Consider the following 21,065-nt stretch of genomic DNA (forward strand, 5'->3'; position numbering starts at 1 on the left):
TGTAAAATAAGTGAAACAGAAAAGCTTCTTTTTATTAATTCACTGGTAGGTTTAGATTTAGAGCAAAGCTATTTAACAGAAACATAATGGGGGGTTACTTGTGTCATTTTATAGTTTGTAGTAGCCACACAGGTGAAATTAATGTTAATATTTTTATTTAACCCAATATATCAAAAATATTGCTGATGTGTAATCACAATAAAATTTATTAATGAGATATTTTACATTCTTTTACCTGTGCTAAGTTCAATATCTGACATGTATATTTTCACTTACTGCACTACCATGGCTACTGTACTAGACAGTGCAGATCTAGCGTGACCTAATCTGGGTTTTTTTTTTCCAAATTTTTCAATTGTGGCAAAATACACACAACATAAAATTTACCACCTTAACCATTTTTAAGTGTACAGTTAAGTGGTCCCAGGTATACTCATATTGTACAACTATCATCACCACTAATATGGATTTAAAAAGCCTATCAGCTATTTCTTGAAAACAATGGTTCTCAAATCTGACTTCACAAGAATCAAATGGGGCTTTCACCACATACTGTTTTCTGAGTAACATTGCTGGAGATCCTGAATTAACTGGCCTGAGGTACATCTGAGCACTGGGGGCTATTAAAGCTCCCCAGGCAATTTTAATGTACAGCTGGGTTGAAAATGACTGCTCTAAAAGAAACAGAGCCAAAATCATTGAATAGTGATCTAAAAGAAGGTGAAAGACACCACTGGTATAATTACAAAAGTTTTCCAAAACAGCTAACTTGCACGGTTACAATTTACTACGGTTTCTCTTTTAAAAAATCACCCATGAAGATGATCAGAAGTGAATCATTACCTGTGGCAACAAGCAGCCCAAAGCGCAGCTCAGGGCTGACTTGACCTGGAGGGGTTTGGTGTGCCCTGTGTGGAAAGCCTCAGTACTGTGCTGTTTCTGTGACAAAAGGGGAAGATTTCCCCAAACATCCACTTACACAGCCCAGGCAATCGTGCTTTCTGTTCGGCTCTTCTTTTAATCTCATGGAGTAGATGGCCTAACTGCCTAAGCAGTTCTGTGTTAATTAACTACATGCAATAGTTCTTTAATTTGTGTGTGTGATGGTGGTGGTGGGTGGGGTGGTGTTCAATGCCTAAATTAAAACATACAGACTCTCAGAATCAATAGTTTATAAATCAGTTCAGGGAACTTAGAACAAGCACAAAATACCCAAAGCAAATGGATATGATTCCTAAGAGCAACAACTGGGCTATACAAGCAATACATATAATTAAAATATTTATCTTCTTAATGTTTTAAAATAAACTTGACTTCCAAAAGTCCCATAAATGAACCAGAATGATCCATTCTTGTGATAACAACAAAGATAGCAACATATTTATTTATAAAAAAACACTGCTACTCAAGCCCACCTCATCCCCCACCCCTCCTTATAACGGATGTTTTATATACCATGGGGATACCCTGCGTATGCCTTGTCAAGTGTATGCATGTGGGGAGGGGTTGTCTTAAGCCATATAATGTTTCAGCAGTGAACCCCAGGATTCATTAAGCTACCTCTTGCTAAGAGGAACAGCAGATACTAATATGTGCTATCTATTCAGACAATTTAGTTTGAGCCCTCATAGGTCCAAATTGTTGTGTATACTACAATATGGATATAGCATATATTGCAATCCAAGCAGGTTTTTCTTCTTTTACTTTAGCATTATTTTCTGATAATAATATATCATAATACACATTCATTGTAGGAAATACAGAAAAGTATAAAAAGGAAAACATCCTTCACAAACATTCTCAACACAAAGAAAATCGTGGTTAATGTTTTGGTAAATTTCCTTCCAGTCTTTAAAAAATATATCTACTATGTGTAGAGATTTAAAATTATACTCTTAAAACAAATGTCTACTCTGCTTTGTTCACTTAACATTGAATCAAAAGCATTTCCCATATCATTAAAATGATTTGGAAACATTTAAATGCCAACCTAATATTTCATTATCTATTTCCCTATTAGCATTTAGAATGTTTCAATTTTGTGTGGGTCTTCCCTGGTGGCTTGGCAATAAAGAATCTGCCTGCCAATGCAGGCACACTGAGACTTGGGAGACACAAGAGACTCAGGTTTGATCCCTGGCTTAGGAAGATCCCCTGGAGAAGGAAATAGCAACCCCCTGCAGTATTCTTGCCTGGGAAATCCCATGGACAGAGGAACCTGGCAGGCTACAGTCCATGTGGTTGCAAAGAGTTGAACAAGACTTAGTGACTAAACAACAATTAAAAAAATTTTTTTTATGTAATGCTGACATAAATATCCCTGAATATACATCTTTGTACACATTTGTGGAGTGGAAATATGGATTGAAATGATGTGGTCCTGGGTACCCTGTCCTGACTCATCAGCAGTTTTTGTTAAGCTAGCTGAGATTGCTAAACATTAGTTTTCTTTAAATGCTTATTAATGTGATAAATGTTTAAGAGCTGGATATCATAACTCTTTATATCATTGATTATCCTGGAACCCTGGATGAACTAAATGTATACAGATAATGATGTTTCACTTTCTTACCCTTGGAAGGATGTAGTTGTTTCAGTAACACAAGTAGCCTGGGAAAAATCATTTTGAACTTTAGGTAAAAGTGGCACAAAGTTGCTGAGTGACTTACTTATCTAGCTTCTCATTAGCTTGCCGCCAATGTGTCTGCTCTTTCCTCCATCTCAAATTTTCATTTAGGCCTGGAAATCGGTCATTCCCTAGGAGTTAAGAAATGCACAACAGGAATTTGATTAGCAGTAGTAGCAAGATAACCAGAAGTTTTGTAACAAGCTCAACTGAAGGGACTCAGTGCTGTTTCTCCAGATAATTAGAATCCATGCTGGTGCTGGTGGGAGGCCAAACTCATAACCAAGTCTGGGATGGGTTAGTCTGCTCTTTGATTGACAGGCCAGACCTCAGAAGCCTTTCTGGAGTGTTGGCAAGCACATCTCCCATGGACACAGGGTTTCAGTGAAATCAGGGTTTCTCCCCATATTATTTATTTATGAAGAGTGCTGGTGTTGAAAAAGGGTGCTCAACCACCCCTGAGAAGCTCAGCTCCTTCCAAGTTCCCTGCCACCGTGTCCCACTGAAGAGCAGGAACCATCACTTTGTTTTCCTTGAGCACAATGGATAAGGCTGATATGCCCTAAAAAGAAGAACTCAGCCTTTTGGAGATCACTCTCAGACTGTGGGGTAGGACCCTCTAAGACCACCGCAGGAGGGGACTGGACCTATTCTAGTAAACCCTGCATGACTTGGGGAAATGATCTTGGAACCAGAACTATCAGTAGGACTATCTACATAGACTCTTCAAATATCCCAGGGAGAAATGAGGGAGACACCATTCATCATCCCACGACTTATATTCTTGGATGGGATCTTTTACCACCAGTAAGTTTTAAACAGAAGATGCCATCTGAGGACATTTTCAGGGCTCCTGTGATCTCAGGAAAGGAGCTTTCCCTTAGAGGAATGTGGCTAACATCACATACATCGTGCGCCGAATCCCAGAATCTGCTTGTCTCTATTATCACACGTGTTAAGAAAGTGGTGGTGTCTATTCATCATGTGGGGAGGACGCTCCTTCCCACAAAGGGTACCAAACTCTGCTGACAGAGAGCAGGGAAGGGCTGACCCAACACACCTGGAGTCCGGCAGCGCCGCATCATCTCCCCTCGGGCCCCTTCCCCACGGAGCAAAGCCTCTTCCAGCCTGGCCTTGACATCCCTCGACTTCTGCAGAACTTGGGTACTGACTTTGTCAGAACTCTGTTTTCCCTGGACAGGACAGAGGCAGGAGGACATTAAGTTTGGGGAGCTCTCTGTTCACGGGGAGAATCCTAAAGACAGAACACCCATGGTGACATCAGCCAGTTTGGACATATGCTACAAAGACACCCTGTTCTGGGGGATCCTCTGGCTGAAATTCTGTCAATGGGAATGACATTCTCTCTGAAGAAGACAGAGATCCTTTCCTGGTGGAATTATCATATCTAGATAGGATACAGATATGCAAATAGGTTATAGACTTTAATACAGAAATAAGACAAAATTAAGGATGCTGCCATTGCCCAAACAGAGGGGGAACAGTGACAAGACAGAACTTGAGAGATACCTTGTATTCAAAACATGAGACACAGATGAAAAGGAGATCTAAAATCCTGTTTAGCTGCATGGATGGCAGGTCGGCGATCCACTTCCTAAGGAGGGTCTGGTCAGCATTTTTCATGATCCACAGGAAGCAGATCATGAGGTTTCGGGTCGTGTCAGCATTCAGCATGTTGTACTGCTTGTAGGGCTGGAAGGAGGCAGATTGGGAGATGGATGCAAGGGAAGAGGTTGAGCAGCAGACATAATGAAAGGAATGCTGATTTCTTAATACACAGTGTCTGTACTTCTTCCTGGGCTGGGGTCTGTTTAGGGGAACTCTGCCTTCTCCTGGCAGTGGAAGCTGTATTCTTTGAGCTGGGCTGCTGGGAAAAGGGGCTGGTCCAGGGCAGTATTCTAACCAGGCTTTCAGCCACATAATTGTGGACACCCTCTGTTCAGGAGCCGGAGAAGGCAATGGCACCCCACTCCAGTACTCTTGCCTGGAAAATCCCATGGACGGAGGAGCCTGGTAGGCTGCAGTCTATGGGGTCACTAAGAGTCCGACACGACTGAGCAACTTCACTTTCACTTTTTACTTTCATGCAGTGGAGAAGGAAATGGCAACCCACTCCAGTGTTCTTGCCTGGAAAATCCCAGGGACAGGGGAGGCTGGTGGGCTGCCGTCTATGGGGTCTCACAGAGTCGGACACGACTGAAGTGACGCAGCAGCAGGAGTCTGTTTCAGGAGCAGTGTGGTCTGGTGGTCTGCCCTGGACCTTGACCATGCCCTCCCCCCACCCAATCTCAGTAATCCACAAGGGCTTCCAAGCTGCTAAAATCAAGTATATCTCCTTCACACCGGAAACTGCAGGGTTGGATTTATAGCAGATAACTACCCTGGCTTGGTTCCCAAAATACCCTAACTATTCAAGATTTAGCTTCTTTGTCAGAGTCCAAAGTATAAGGGTCATGAACTGCTCAGCAAATGAATCAAATACATAATTCAGTGGAGTCCTTTAGAACAGAGCTTCAACCACAATTTATGTTTTCCTGGGGACAGGGTGTGGGGGCTCAGGCTATTTGCTCTCATGCTTTGGCCACAGTGTTCATTTTAGAGCGCTGAGCACACTCTCTGTCACTCATCCAAACAACACAAAGGACAACATGTGATTCACGAGGCGCAGCTAATACCCAACTGAACGTAGGAGTGAAGCTGCAGAGAGGTGTTAGTTCACATGTGAGGGGAATGGTCGGTTTGAATGTGGAGGATAGGGCTTACGAAGTTACTTTAACATTAGTTTTTCTGAGTATGACCACAAGAAGTAATATTTTTAAATGTATTATAACTTCATAGGAAATATCTTCTAAGAGGTGAACCTTGGACTTTTGAGTTTCTGTTGGAGACAAACAAGAATGTAAAAGGCACATACCACCTGAAGCAGCCAATTTTGGTAAGACAGATATTAGAAAGGTAGAGGAGGTCAGAAAGTACATCATATTTGTTCAGCTGTAGGATGAGTAATGTCAACTATCCATGTCTTTTCTTTTTCCCCTCCTGGCCTTCAACTCCTATGGGTGTGTGTTAGAGGGTGGCGGGGTGGGGTGGGGGGTGGAATTGGGGAGTGCTAAAGGGAAGAGAAGGCAGTCACTCAGCCAAGCAGAATTATAGGTTGAGAGGCTGTCTTCCCAGGAAAGAACTGGGTTGAGTTCTTTGCAGATATGAATGTTACACTGAAATGCAAACTTAAATTAAGCAAGAGAATGCAGCTCTGTCTTGGCAAAGGGATTTCAGAGCTCAGCAAGGAACAGAGGTAGATTCCACAGAGTGCAAGCCTCCCACCTGAGGGATCCTTGATTTGATCTCCTTTGCAATATTTCAGATTTTCCAAGTTCATCTTTCTTGGTTTTCTAAACCTTGAACTTAACACTACTGAAATTGCCTGAATTTGTTCTGTGAGGCTCTTGCTGTTGTCAGAATCCTGTCTGGCTCTGTGTTACCTCCCCTTTGTCATTTTCCTTCTCAACTGCTAGCCTCACACAATTTCTTCCAGCATTGAGCAATAAGGCAGAAATCTCATTGCCTGCTCTATCCTGGGTTCTGGCAGGTGAATTTAGGAACACATCCATTAATAGATGGGAAAAGACTCAAAACGAAAAATAAACAGGAGAAATGTGGACCAACATACCAGGGAAGACAACATTGTTCCACCTGTCTTCAAATTAAAATTTCCAGCTATAGCCAATGCCACATTCTGATTAATTGCACTGGTCCCTTCTTGTTCTTCATCTGAGCCATTGGCACGATTTTTTCCACCTCGAGCTTCTGCAGCTGCAATCAAAATATTATTGACCTTACTACATGATCCAGCAATTATGCTTCCTAGCATTTACCCAAAGGAGTTGAAAACTGATGTCCACACAAAAATCTGCACACAGATGCTTACAGCAGCTTTATTCATAATTGCTACAACTTGGAAGTAACCTAGATGTCCTTCAATAGGTGAATGGATAAAAAACTGTGGCATATTCAGACAATAAAATATTATTCAGTGCTAAAAAGAAATGAGCTATTAAGCCATGAAAAATCATGGAGGAAACGTAAATGCATATTACTAAGTGAAAGAAGTCCATCTGGAAAGGCAAAACTATGGAGACAGGAAAAAGTTCCCCCCTCCTTTTCTCACTTGGTACCCATACATCTGTTCCCTATGTCTGTGTCTCTATTTCTGCCTTGCAAACAGGATCAATTATACCATTTTTTCTAGATTCCACATATATGTGTTAACATACAATATTTGTTTTTCTCTTTCTGACTTAATTCACTTTGTATGACAGTCTCTAGGCTCACCCACATCTCCACAAATGACTCAATTTCATTCCTTTTTATGGCCAAGTAATGTTCCATTTATATATGTACTACATCTTCTTTATCCATTCGTCTACTGATGGACATCTAGGTTGCTTCCATGTCTGGCTGTTGTAAATAGTGCTGCTATGAACATTAGGGTGCATGTATCTTTTTGAAATACAGTTTTCTCTGGGAATATGCTTAGTAGAGGGATTTCAGCATAGTAATTTTAAACCTGACATTTAGCACCATTTATCTGTTACCATCTATAGTGAAAAGCAGGCAGTCTAATAAAAGAGACAAAATGTCCCCCACAAGATTAGGCTAGAAATTAAGTTTTCAAACTGTGAAAACAAAAAATTTCAAAGCTTTCATAATACTTTTCTATAATATGGTATTTTTACTTCATTTATATATTTCAAATAATGGCCAAATAGAAAGGAATATAAAGTTACAGAATTAAATAATTATCTTATAGAGTAATAAGCCATTATTACAAATTCAGCAATAATTTATTAGATTTTGAATATCTGAAATAAATGTTAATTTATTATACCCATGTAATATATTTATATTTATACATAGGTATAGATGTATGCAAACAAAATAGGGACCCACAATTTAAAAGGTTTATTTTTATGACCATGATAAATTACACATAGAAAGTATTTGTTTAAGTAGTTCTGAGGAAAATGTGTTAAAACATGTATGACTGATCCATTAAAAACTCATAATTTTATAGACCTGTCAACATTATAGTTTCTTGACTTTCAATTTTTCAGAAAAATAGCCATGTGAACAGATTTTCCCCTGCCAAACTTGTAAAAACAGAACTCAATTTTTAAAAAAATAATAATTCACTATTGTTCTTAAGTCAATAGAATTTTTAAGCACAGAGTGAAATGAAGAACATGTGGCAATTATTCAAGACCTGATAACATTATCAGGATTACTTTGAGGATACATTCTCATTTTTCCTAAATGTGCATAGGCTCATGGTTACAAGAAAAAGAGAGGAGAGAAGGATAGAAATATTTGCTGCCAAGATGCTTTCATAGAAGTTCTCTCATTTCCTCTTTATCAAAACCCTAAGATATAGACATTGCTATCACATTTTTATAGCCGAGGAAAGGAATGGAAGGCATTAAATGGTTGAGGAAATTTCCAAAGGTCACATACTGTATAAATGGGCTGGAATTTGAATTCTGTTGTATTTTTTAAAAAATATTATACTCTTAGTTTATTAATCAAAAGATTTCATATCTAATAAATATACTATATTATCTTTAATAATAGAATATTTACACTGTTTTCCCACTTGTTAGCTACATCACGACTATAAAGTTCAGTGCATACATAAAGAAATCATTGAGATTTAAAAGACCAAGTGCTCTAGAAGGGTGGGAAGGGGCAGGAGGTGGGAGGGAGGTTAAAAGGGAGGGGACATATGTATACCTATGGCTGATTCATGCTGCTGTATGGCAGAGGCCAGCACAGTATTGTGAAGCAATTTTCCTTCAATTAAATAACTAATTTTGAAAAAAAAAAACAAAAAAATAAGGTTTGTAGTTAAAAAGATATAATGCTACTGTTCGCTTAATAGACCACAATACAGAGAAAGCATAACTTTCATATGTACTGGGAACAAAAAAAAAACCCACAAACAAACAAGTGCTAAAAAGTTATGATCCAAAGTGACTGATTTGGAAAATTTTAATCAACAATGAAACTTTGGATAATGTGTGTTAACGTGATTCCCTTGCTTTGGGAACAAACAAATAACAGATCCTCAAATGAAACTTTCTTGAAATGTCCATGCAAAATTCTACAAGGGATCTGCAAAGCCATACTCTGAATTGCACCTTTAAATTCCGAAGACAACTATCTTCTCCGTTTGCCCTTTACTCAGGCACTGCTACAGGAAGCTCTGTGCATCTTACCGAGCAGCCAGTTCATCTGGTGGGCTAAGATGGCTTCCGTAACTTCCCTGCCCATTTTCCCCCTCATTTTATGAGCTAAATGACTGTCACCACAAGGAGTTTAGAAATGATTGTCACACAGGACATTTTGCTTTTGGTGGAAGCAGGAAAACATGATAGTTCTAAGGTTCCAAGCATGATTCCTTACAAGGATTCTATACTTAACCACGCGTCAGTTAGAAGAATAGCACCTCCCTTCGCTGAGGAAAAAGCAAAAAGCACCCTGAAGCGGTCAGCAGTGTGTGTGTGTGTGTGTGTGTGTGTGTGTGTGTGTGTGTGTGTGTGTTAGGGGAAGGACAGGCAGATGGGAAGGACAGGCAGATGGGATTTGTCTTTCTCAGGTCTCAGATAAGATGCTGTTTTTGAGTGAGGGTGGTTTTGTTTGTCTACATTCCCTAATCCACACTGTAACATGCAAATAAACTCAGGAGGTGCCTTTTAACAATTGATGCTTTCCTCTGGTGGCCAAGTGGGAGATACTGAATTCCAACCTTAATGAGCTTTTTAATGCTAAAGGCAAAATTCCTCTGCCATAACAGCATTTCCTAATAGTGTCAGACAACATGATATATATATTTTTTGGCATGGTACAAATGTTCAGACTCATTTGAGTCTGCTTCTTTCCTTAAGTGCTCATAAAATAAAAGAGAAGAAACGCTTTATTTCAAGACGTCAGACCACAGATCACTAAAAGGAGTAATTCTGTTATTTTCTCATCCTTTGTGGTGTACGGTCTTTAGTGTTTACGTACCAACAGCCCAATGAATGAATGAATGAGCAAACAATTAAAAAAAAACACATATACATGTGGCTTAAAATATACACTTACCAGGGCCTATGTTTGAAAAGGTTTGGAAAGCAGTGGTAGTGGGAAGGGCTCACACTAGCGTATCAGCCCTGGAGCCAGCAATGGAAACCTCATTTTAGTGGTGAATCTGGCAGGAATCCCCATCAATCCAAAGAAGGAAACAGAAGGCATCATTACCTGTAAAGTCATAGAGCTGTGGCAAAGCATCCAAAATGATACCAACCAAAGGCAGGTAGAGGGCAGCAACTTTGACCTTCACCTCTGGTTTAACACAACGCGGGTCCAGGTCGTGAGAACTCAGCAGGCTGTGGATGGCACTGACAGCTTTCCTTTGTACTTTGATGATCCTGTTGGCACAACACAAAAAGCCAAAGGCCATAGTGAAGCAAGGTTGACCAGAATGCTCCTAAACAACGAGGTGATGATATGAAAACCAAGCAAAGTAGGGTTGAGGTGTACAGAATCCAGAGACAAGCTGCTTGTGGTCTAGTCCTGGCTCTGCTGTTAGCACAATGTTTAAAGTTCACCACGTTGTAGAATCAGTACTTTACCCCTTTTTATCATTGAATAATATTCCATCACATTTTATTTAGCTAAATAAATAATGTGTTTATAAATCTTATAAATAATAAGATTACCCTTATGATTTCATCTAAGAGTTTTATGGTTTTAACACTTACATTTAGCTAAATAAATAATATTCCAATCACATTTTATTTAGCTAAAGTGAAAGTCACTCAATCATGTCCAACTCTTTGTGACCCCATGGACTATACAGTCCATGGAATTCTCCAGACCAGAATACTGGAGTGAGTAGCCATTCCTGGCTCCAGGGGATCTTCCCAACTCAGGGATCAAACCCAGGTATCCTGCATTGCAGGCATATTCTTTATCATCTGAGTCACCAGGGAAGCCTAAGAATACTGGAGTAGGTAGCCTGTCTCTTCTCCAGTGGATCTTCCTGACCTAGGAATTGAACCGGGGACTTCTGCATTGCAGGCAGATTCTTTACCAGCTGGCTACATTTTATTTATGTAATTCATCAACTGATGGACATTCGGGTTGTTTCTACTTTTTGGCTATGATGAATTATGAACACTGCTGTAAATATTTGTATAAGTTTTTATGTAGGTATAGGTTTTTTATTTCTCTTAGACATCTACCACAGGGCAGAATTATTGGATCATATGGCAACTCTGTATTTAATCTTTAGAGGAACTACATCATTTTACATTCCCACCAGCAGTTCGATCTTCTCTTTGCCAACATTTGTTATTATCTGTCTTCTGTATTATAGCCAGGTGCTAAGAGCTGACTATGATCTGCTCCCCTCAAATTCTTATGTTGAAACCTAATCCCTTATGTGATAGTGTTTGGAGGTGGGGCCTTTAGAGGGTGCTTTAGGTCATGACATCAGCGCCCTCATGAATGGAATTAGTGCCTTTATAAAAAAGACTGCAGAGAGCTCACTTAACCCTTTCTGCCACAGGGGAACACAGCAAGAAGATGCCCATCTGTGAACTAGGGAGTGAGTCCTCACCAGACGCTAAATCTGTCAGCTCCTTGACTTTGAACTTCTCAGTCTCCAGAACTGTGAAAAATAAATTTCTGTGCTTTATAAGCCACCTAATCTATTTTTGTTAGAGCAGCCCAAAGGAACAAAGACAGAGGAGTATTTAACTGGTTTTGATAAACATTTCCCTGATGGATAATTACGTTGAAAACTTTTTCATGGGCTTATTGGTCATATTTTCATTGGAAAAATGTCTGTTCTGATCCTTTGCTCTTTAAAAAATTGAGTTATTTGTTCTTTTATTATTGAGCTGTAAGACATAAAAAATATATTTTAGATATAAATCCCTTATTAGATCAATGATTTGCAAATATTTTCTCCTATTCTGCTTGCTGTCCTTTTCCTTTATTAATGATGTCCTCTAAAGGACAGAAGTTTTAATTTTAATGGAGTCTAACTTACCTCTTTTTCTCTTTTGCTGGGTTTATTTTTGATGTTAGATTTAAGAAACCATTGCCTAATCAAATTTCTTGAAGATTACCCTTATGATTTCATCTAAGAGTTTTATGGTTTTAACACTTACATTTAGGTCTTTGATATACTTTAACTCTTGTATATGGTGTGAGATAGAGGTCCACTTTCCTTCTTTTGAATGTGGACATCCAGTTTTCCCAGTGCCGTCTCTTGAAAACACTACTCTTTCACCACTGATTGTTTTGTACTCTCATTGAAAAATCATTTGACTATAAATGTAAGGATTCATTTCTAGACTCAATTTAATTTCATTAATTTATACATCTATCTTTAGATCAGAACCACATAGTCTTGATTAATTTTGCTTTGTATCAAGTTTTGAAGTGGGATGTGTGAGTTCTCCAGTTTTGTTCTTTTTTTTCAAGACTGTTTTGGTTATATTGGAGTCCCTTGAATTTTCAAATGCATTTTAGTATCAGCTTGTCAATTTCTGTAAGGGCCAGCTGGAATGTTGAGAGGAATTGTACTGAATTTGTACATCAACTTGGAGACTATTGCCATCTTAACAATGTTAAATTTTATGATCCATGAATATGTCATGTCCCTCCATTTATTTAGATCTATTTCTTTCTAAGGTGTTTTGCAGTTTTCAGTGAACAAGTCTTAAACTTCTTCTGTTAAATTTATTCCTAAGAATTTTATTCTTTTGATGCTACTTTAAGTGGAATATTTTTAAAATTTTTATATTGCTCATGGAAGGAGTATAGAAATACAATTAATTTTTGTATATTGATCTTGTATCCTGCAATCTTGCTGAACTCATTTATTACCTTTAATGGCTTTTTTAGTGGGAACTTTAGGATTTTCTATAAACAAATCATGTCACCTGTGAACAGAGACAGCTTTACTTCTTCCTTTCCAACATGGATGCCATGGGTAGAACCTCCAGTAAAATGTTGAACAGAAGAAGAAAGAGTGGACATTTTTGTTTTGCTCCTGACCTCGTAAGCAAAGTATTCAATCTTTCACCAATAAGTATGATATTAGCTGTGGGTTTTTCATAGATGCCTTTATCAGGTTGAGGAAATTCTCACATATTCCTACAGAGTTTGTGGAGTGTTTTCCAGAGGTACTAGATTTTGTCAGATGCTTTTTATTCTTCTATTGTAATGACTGAGTGGGGTTTTCGTCCTTTATTATATCAATTGACCTTCAGATGCTAAACCAATCTTGCATTCCTAGAATAAATCCTACTTAGCCTTGGTGTACAATGGCACCCCACTCCAGTACTCTTGCCTGGAAAATCCCTGGAAGGCTACAGTCCTTGGGGTCGCTGAGGGTCGGACACGACTGAGCAACTTCTCTTTCACTTTTTACTTTCATGCATTGGAGAAGGAAATGGCAACCGACTCCAGTGTTCTTGCCTGGGGAATCCCAGGGACGGGAAAGCCTGGTGGGCTGCTGTCTATGGGGTCGCACAGAGTTGGACACGACTGAAGTGACTTAGCAGCAGCCTTGGTGTATAACCTTTTAATATATGTTGTTTAGTTCAGTCTGCCAATATTTTATTGAGGATATTTACATCTATATTCATATTGGTCTGCAGTTTTCTTGTGATATCTTTATCTGCTTTGCCATCAAGGTAATGCTGGCTTCATAGAATGAATTGGAGGTGTCCTTTCTTCTATTTTTTGGAAAAACGTGAAGGATTGGAGTTAATTCTTCTTTAAACATTTGGTAGCACAGCACAAAAATGCTAGATAATTTACACATGCTTAAAAATCACTATAGATTTAGTGATGTACGGATGTTACCTTCTTATACCCTCAGGTAAGAAGGGTTCCACAGCGATCCCTTAGACTCTAGAGCTACGGCTCCTTTCAGGAGTTCAGCTGTTGAGATGTGTACCACTGGCCCTGTGCCTCAGATGGGTGGGTGTTGGTGAGACTATTAATTGCTTTGGCAGCCAAAGGAAGAACTGATCAAAAGGATGTATTATCAGAAAATAAATTGTTTCTGAGACTTCTGCTCATATATAAAGTCCATGATGGTATTTTTAATGACTCTCCAGGAGAACAACTGACAACCCAACAATCAGGAATTATTGTTTTGCCAAAGGAGTGACGCTCTTAATTAGTTACCCTTTGGGGGGTAGAAAAGGTACCGTGTGTGTGTGTGTGTGTGTGTGTGTGTGTGTGTGTATGTGTTTGAAAAAATAGACCTATCTGATTAAACATAATTACATGATGATCTCTGAACATACTCTACTCTCTTATTAGTAAAATAATAGCAACGATCTTACGAGGAATCAAAATAGACGCAAAGCCTGGTTGCTTAGACATTTCACTAGAAGAGAAATGGAAAACAGAGACTACCACTCATGTAGATACTAAAGCGTATCATGCTTTCAGAAATCATGGAAATCTCTGCTATCAAAGGACAATCACGATAAAGTATGCGTGCATGTGTGTGTGTGAAGGCAATTTTCTTTCTGCACAAGCCTCCTTCTCAGCACATTCTCAGCTTATGTGTCAAGGCACTTCGTGTTGCTGTGGAAATTCATGTTAGCTATAGGGTATAAAATTCCACTGAGAAAACTGGGAGGAGTTTGATGAAACTGAAGCCTTTGAAAACGAAGCTAAGGATATTCTTGGTGACTGAATTTCTGGAAGGGGGCAGAATTCAGAGCTGAGAACATCAGACTTCCCACCATGACCTGCTGGGAGATAGAGACCTACCATCCCTTAAGCATTATCAGTACGGACAAAGCATTTGGGACACATTTGTTACTGAAGTTACATAAACTTGTGCTCTTGTAATTGTTTCATACAGAGATGTCCTATTTTTGTCACAAAATTATAAATACTTTGAGAAAACTTCAGAATCTTGAATTAGACAACAATCTATAACATACAGCAATGCTGCCACTAATCAGCACATTCTATTTCAGAAACTTCTTGAACAGAGGGAGGAAGAAGGTAGGCATTGTAGGAGTAGGTTTTCAGGCAGAGAGCTAATGTGGTACAAGAGGGTGGGCCCTAGGGAAGGACTCTGGAGACCACGATCTCTAGACTTGAGTCTGCTGTGTAACTTTGGGCAAGTTCCTTCAATTCCATGGGCCTAACCTGAACACTAACAGGGCTGAATCTAGATTATTTTCCAATCCTAACACTCCTTGGATTTAAGCCCCTGTCAGCAGTGTGCCAAGTGGCATCTGGCTGCTGCCTCTGTGCATACAGGTCACCCAAGGTACACCTTAAAAACAGCTTTGTTTCTAAGCAGCTCACTAGCCAAGCATCCCGGGGAACCCTAGTAGAATTGGTAAAGTGAAAGTGTTAGTCGCTTAGTTGTGCTGCTCAGTTATGTCCAATTCTTTGGGACCCCATGGACTGTAGCCCGCCAGGCTCCTCTGTCCATGGGATTCTCCAGGCAAGAATACTGGAGTGGGTTGCCATTTCCTTCTCCAGGGGATCTTACTGACCCAAGGATCGAACTGGGCCTCCTACACTGCAGGCAGATTCTTTACAGTCTGAGCCACTGGAGGCCTTGGTAGAATTGGCAACTTCCTCATAATGAATAAGCGGTTGAAAAGAGCTATTTTATGGTTACTCTCCATCCCTCATGCCTTTCCATGTTCCTATTGGCACCACTTTCTAAAAACGTGGCTGCTTCTATTCCTTGGAACTGGTGAATGGTGGAGTTTTTCACCAAGGAAGATAAGTCAGAGTGCAAAAATTTGGTAAGGAGCATCCTTTTTTTTTTTGCTTTCTGTTCCACTATAAATGTTTGAGACATACCCTTCCCCTTCAGCATCCAGGGCAGCAGCCAGCTCGGTGAAGAGAAGCCCGGTGAGGAAGTGCTGCTGGCGGTACTCCGGTGTCAGGTCGAACATGCTAGCAATCTTCTGGTCCTGGAAACTGGAGCAGGAGCTGGAGTTCTATAGAAATGTAAGGGGCAGTTTTCTAAGTAACAAGAACTGGAATTAACACCACGATGGTGAGGATGCATCAAGCATATGCTACCAGCCAGGCTCTGTAGGCACGATGCAGTGAAGCAGTTACTGCTCACGTCCCTACGTGTCAGATGAAGAAACTGGGACTTAGAGTGTCCACTCTGCTCAACTAGCGAAGAAGACTAAAATCCTAGGGTCACATCTGGATAGGGAAATGGGGATTCTACCCCATGTTATGGCTCTGAGCTGGTGATTCCTCTATAACAGACTGCCACCTTTATTTAAGGTTCCTGTTTACACTTCTGAATATGATTTACCTACATTGCCTGAATTTTGCTGGCCTGGAAACCAGAAGCAGCATCAGGCAGGGAAGTGTCACATTTACCAGTCCTGGCCAATACCTGTGTTCTTATCTTAGGGCGTACTTCATATGTCACTAAGAGGCTACAAATGTCTCTAGCCAGCCTTTCCAGTTTGGTGATGCTGGGAGGTGGTCAGAAGGGGAATATGGGGGAGGACGAGGGGCAGAGCTGGCAGGTGTGGAACAGCTGCTTGTAAGTCAGCTCTTCCCCAGTTCACAGGAAGATGGTCATGCGGTGCACATCTGAATCTGAATGTCATCTGGCATGAATAGCTAAGATTTTTAAAAGAATTATTAAGATAAGCCTCCTCCTTTGTGCTAGGATCAAAGACAATGCATCTGAAGGAAAACCTAAAAAGAAGAAATCTTGCCTGCTATTCTGAGCTACTGATTTGTTCCCTATATATGGAATATGACTATTAAACAGCAGTACTTTATAAAGTTTTTCTACAGAACACCAGTCCCCCAAACTGATGGAGGAAAAAAAAAAGATTTCCAGAGTCCAGTCATTTTGGGAAGTACTGCTTATCATTCACCTCCTCCTCCTCCTTCCTTTGCCACCCCAGGGGCATTGTAATTTATATAAACAAGTTAGAGACTCTTCAATGGCCTATTGCAAAGAAACCTTTTAACACAGTGTTTCTAAAATGGATTTGTCTTCAGAATTCTATATTTGTATAATACCTCCTAACATCCTGTGAAATGTGGGGCCCACCAAACCTAACCTGCATAATACTGATCTACAAAAAGAGACTGGCCATGCTGTCAAAGCCTCATTTCTAAATATTAATACAAGTGTTACTCTTCTGTGCTGATTAAGAAAAAGAATTTTTAGAAATATACTCTATAAAACAGACCATTTGATTATTTTACAAGGAGATATTTTTAGTGTTTCAAGAGCTACATTTTCAAGAATATGATTCAAGGTGGAATCATTTTGTACTTAATTTCATTCTATATCAGAATCAGCAGAAAGTTCTAGGATCATTTAAAGATACAATACAGTATCCATGTTAAAAACTACTAGATCATTTGGGAATCAATATAAAGGAAACTAACTGTAATTTCATAAATTTTATGAAAGGAAGGTTTCATAAGGTTTAGGAAAAGGGAAGTGAGCAAAGGAGACTGTCAAGCTAAAGTAAAGACTGTCAGCAAAAGATCTGTGATTTTTCTATGAATTAGACATTTTTAATAGTGCATATAGATTTTGTGCTCTTCTGGCCTCAGCAGGGACCCTTGAACCCAGACAGAAAACAATCACATAGCTTGTAAATGATTAGTTAGATGAAATAACTTTGGGTAGCATACGTATGTGTATCTGGATTAACACATACAATGTGTATCAATTGGTTTGAATAACTCAATTTTTCTTCTAATTAAGAAGACCAATCTGTATAGGAATAAATGACTAAGCCAAGCTAATTCAACAAAATAGCTTAAACACTTTCCAGTTAGCTGATTACCTGGGAAGATATGGAGGGACAGGGAGATGCTGGAGCAGTATCCGCATTCATAAAGAAGAGGTTCAGATTGAGGTAATGCTCATGGCTGCAGAGAATTCTCAGGAACTCCAGCCTCATGGAAATGAGCGTTGGAAGGTTGTTGAGCTTGGCGGACAGCTGGTAAGAAAATGAGGAGGGAAAAGAGGTTTTATTCTATGGTGAATGGAGTTGAGGTTGACAGACACAAAATTATCTTTTCTCCCCAGATTACAGAAATCAGTGGAATAAAAATGAGTGGGACAGGGCAACAGATGGCAAGCTCTGCATTATGGGAAGGTCCAGTAAGTTTTCATCCATTGTCATTGTTTAGTCACTAAGTCATGTCTGACTCTTTAGCAACCCCATAGACTGTAGCCCTCCAGTCTCCTCTGATCATGGAATTTCCCAAGCAAGAATACTGGAGTGGGTTGCCACTTCCTACTTCAATGGATCTTCCTGACCCAGGGACCGAACTTGTGTCTCCTGCATTGCAGGTGGATTCTTTACCACTGAGCCACTTTACTGTTCTTTTTAGGATTCCAGTCCAACAGCTGGCCATAATGAGAATGCTTGCCTCAACCCAACCCTCATTAAATCTCTAATATGATGGATGGCAAGCTCATGCCTAAAATAATCTGGAGGTATGTCTTCGCTGTAACACAATAAAATTTCACAAAAATCCTACCGTGTCTGAGAAACTAAAGGAAAGGAGTTGACCCCACATGCGGCCACACAAAACTAAGGAAATGGGCCTGGATGACTTGCATGCCACAAGTGCTCTCTGTGGTTTCTAATTAAAGGCCGCACTGGTAAGCTTTCAAACCAGTCCCTAGATGAAAGAATCAAATTACTTACGAAAGTATGTAGTCCCCGTGTAAAAGCCAAGGAGTTTGCCCCAACGTGGGAGAAGGGGAAGTGAAGGAGAAAGAGAAAGCTGGGAGAATTTTCAGGAAAAATCTTTTCAAACAAACCAACTGTGAAAAAAGCAATGAAAAGCTGGCGAACATGACAGTCTGGAAGAGACCCCTTGCTTCCCTCAGGCAGGCTGACATCTGAAGGACTGAGACGCTACGGGCAGTGACAAAGTAAGCAAAGAAGGGCTTGAGGGACATTCTGTGCTGTGCGTGCTTAGCTGTGTCTGACTCTATGTGGCTCCATGGACTGTAGCCCACCCGGCGCCTCTGTCCACGGGGATTCTCCAGGCAAGAATACTGGAGTGGGTTGCCATTTCCTTCTCCAGGGGATGTTCCCGACCCAGGGATCAAACCCAGGTCTCCTACATTGCAGGCGGATTCTTTACTGTCTGAGCCACCAGGGATGGAGCTTCAACCTCAGGATATCACCACAAGGACTCTGCTGGCCCAGCACAGGATGCCAAGCATTTCACCCTTACAAATGGCCATGCTTCCTCTTCATGCACTTTAAGAGCAGTTTTATAAACTATATAATTTAAATGAGCACATATTTTAAACCATTTTAGGAAAAAAACATTGTGTTATGGCATTTTACCTATAGAATCTGTAGTTAGTAGACATTTATTGGAAAAAAAATGAATGCACTATGTACTATAGAAAAAATAGAATATATGACTTCTATGTATGAACCTTTACCAGAACCCATACTCATCAATGTGTATTACTGGCTGATTTTGAACAGGGACATCAGCAAATTATACTAATTAAAACTCAGTTTTATGCCCTTCACTCAATGGCCACTCAAGAGTTGTTGGGTCAAGCCTGCTATCAGAACTTGAAAGCACAAGATACCTGCATTTGAAAGAAGGCCACATTGTGGGCATCTTTCATAAGTCCCTTGAAACTTCAATGAAGACAAAAATTTCAAAAATAATTTTAGCAATGTTTAAGAAAGAGTAAAGAGCAGTTTGGGCTTCCCAGATGGCACTAATAGTAAAGATCCCACCTGTCAATGCAGGAGATGTAAGACACTTTTGATCCCTGGGTCGGGAAGATCCCCTGGAGGAAGGCGTGGCAACCCACTCCAGCATTCTTGCCTGAAGAATCTGATGGACAGAGGGAGCCTAGAGGGCTACAGTCCCTCTAGGGCCGTGTAAAGCCATGGGGCCACAAAGAGTCAGACAGGACTGAGGTGACTTAGCATGCACACAGGCAAGGTGCATCCTGTGTGCAAACATCCTTTGCAAAGGTCAGGGCCCAAAGCTGTTGCCTCGGTGGCCCAATTTTCACAACCATCTTTCTAAGTCAGTTCAGCTGTAATTTCTCACCCTTGAGATCTGACCAAATTCCTCACCCCTCATGTTCCCCAGGTGGTTCTGATCACCCTAACATGCCTTCAGCAAGAATCCTGTTAGGTTAGTTTGACCAGAATTCTCCCTTTACCCGTGATTTTTCTCTTAGTAGTTTTTCATCCACTTACTACTCTTACCCTGTTCCTTGGCTATAAATTGGCATTTTTCCTTCTGTATTCAGAGTTGAATGCAATCTCTTTCCCCTACTGAAATATCCAATGCAGTGGTCCTTATACCTATCACAATGGTCCTGAATAGAGTCTGCTTTACAGTTTAACAAGTGTCATGGATACATTTTTTTATACCAGAGGCGAACCCTGGGCTTACAGTGGTATTCCAGTCCTTTCTTTCCATATATTCAACATCAAGTTTTGAAAAACAGATTAACTCGTGTTTGCAATTCATCCAATGATCTGCCATCCTAAACACCTAAGAGTGACGGCAAAGGGAAATGGCACCTTCCTCCACCACCTCCTCCCACCATTCTGGTAGGACAGGGCCAGAAGATCCAAGCAGGGGCAGGAGGTCAGGCTATACAAGATGTTCCTGCTCTGGTACTTCTGATATTTCCTTAGGATTCTTTGTAAGCCATCTTCCTTATTAGGAGTCTCTTTAGAACAGTCATGGTCTTTTTAGCAAGGGAGGGGAGATCCTTTTATTTTGCAAATGAGGAAATGAGACTCAAAGAAGTTGAATGACTTATTTATGGTCACTAAGGGATTAACTACTAAGGGATTAACTACTAATAATTAAGAGAGTTATTAGTTCTGGTGGAACAGAATGATTAACTCATTGTACCTTGAGTAAAGCAGCCATGGCTCTTTCTTCCCTGGAAAAGTTGCAATATTAACTCCTCTAAACTTCAGCTTTATCATATGCAAAATGTTGACAATAACACCTTGCAAGAATCAAGAGAGATGATTTCTGTAATGTGAACACAGAGCTTTGTCCATAGGAAGAAACTAAGGGTAGTGACAGTGGTGCTGATGGTGAAGGTGGTGGGTGGTGATGCTGGTGGCAGTGACAGTAATGGTGGTCCTAAAACACAGGAATACGAAAGAAAAGGAGCAGCAACAGTAACTGCTACTTATATTTCTATTATTGGGATAGTTTGAGAGAAGAGTGAACAAAAGTAGGATTCCATTTGAAAAATCTGGGGAGACAGCACTGATACGCTCTTTAATTACAAAATACAGTCAACCCTCTATATCCACAGTTTCTGCATCTGTGAGACAACCAACTGAGGACT

General features: G+C 40.1%; 1 protein-coding gene across 5 annotated transcripts in view; it reads right to left on the reverse strand.

The window, feature by feature from the left end:
- DOCK8 (dedicator of cytokinesis 8) overlaps window positions 1–21,065 on the reverse strand; it is a 237,508-nt gene that overhangs the window by 35,798 nt on the left and 180,645 nt on the right. For all 5 annotated transcript variants that reach the window (XM_061425464.1, XM_061425465.1, XM_061425466.1 and 2 more), the window contains 7 exons: window positions 17,533–17,688; window positions 15,551–15,690; window positions 9,944–10,113; window positions 6,318–6,460; window positions 4,157–4,339; window positions 3,687–3,819; window positions 2,670–2,757 (listed from right to left, as the gene is read on the reverse strand). In XM_061425464.1, coding sequence (XP_061281448.1) covers window positions 2,670–2,757; window positions 3,687–3,819; window positions 4,157–4,339; window positions 6,318–6,460; window positions 9,944–10,113; window positions 15,551–15,690; window positions 17,533–17,688 — 1,013 coding nt within the window. The remainder of the gene's footprint in view (window positions 1–2,669; window positions 2,758–3,686; window positions 3,820–4,156; window positions 4,340–6,317; window positions 6,461–9,943; window positions 10,114–15,550; window positions 15,691–17,532; window positions 17,689–21,065) is intronic.

This window comes from Bos javanicus, chromosome 8 (assembly GCF_032452875.1).
Source record: "Bos javanicus breed banteng chromosome 8, ARS-OSU_banteng_1.0, whole genome shotgun sequence".
Taxonomy (NCBI): domain Eukaryota; kingdom Metazoa; phylum Chordata; class Mammalia; order Artiodactyla; family Bovidae; genus Bos; species Bos javanicus.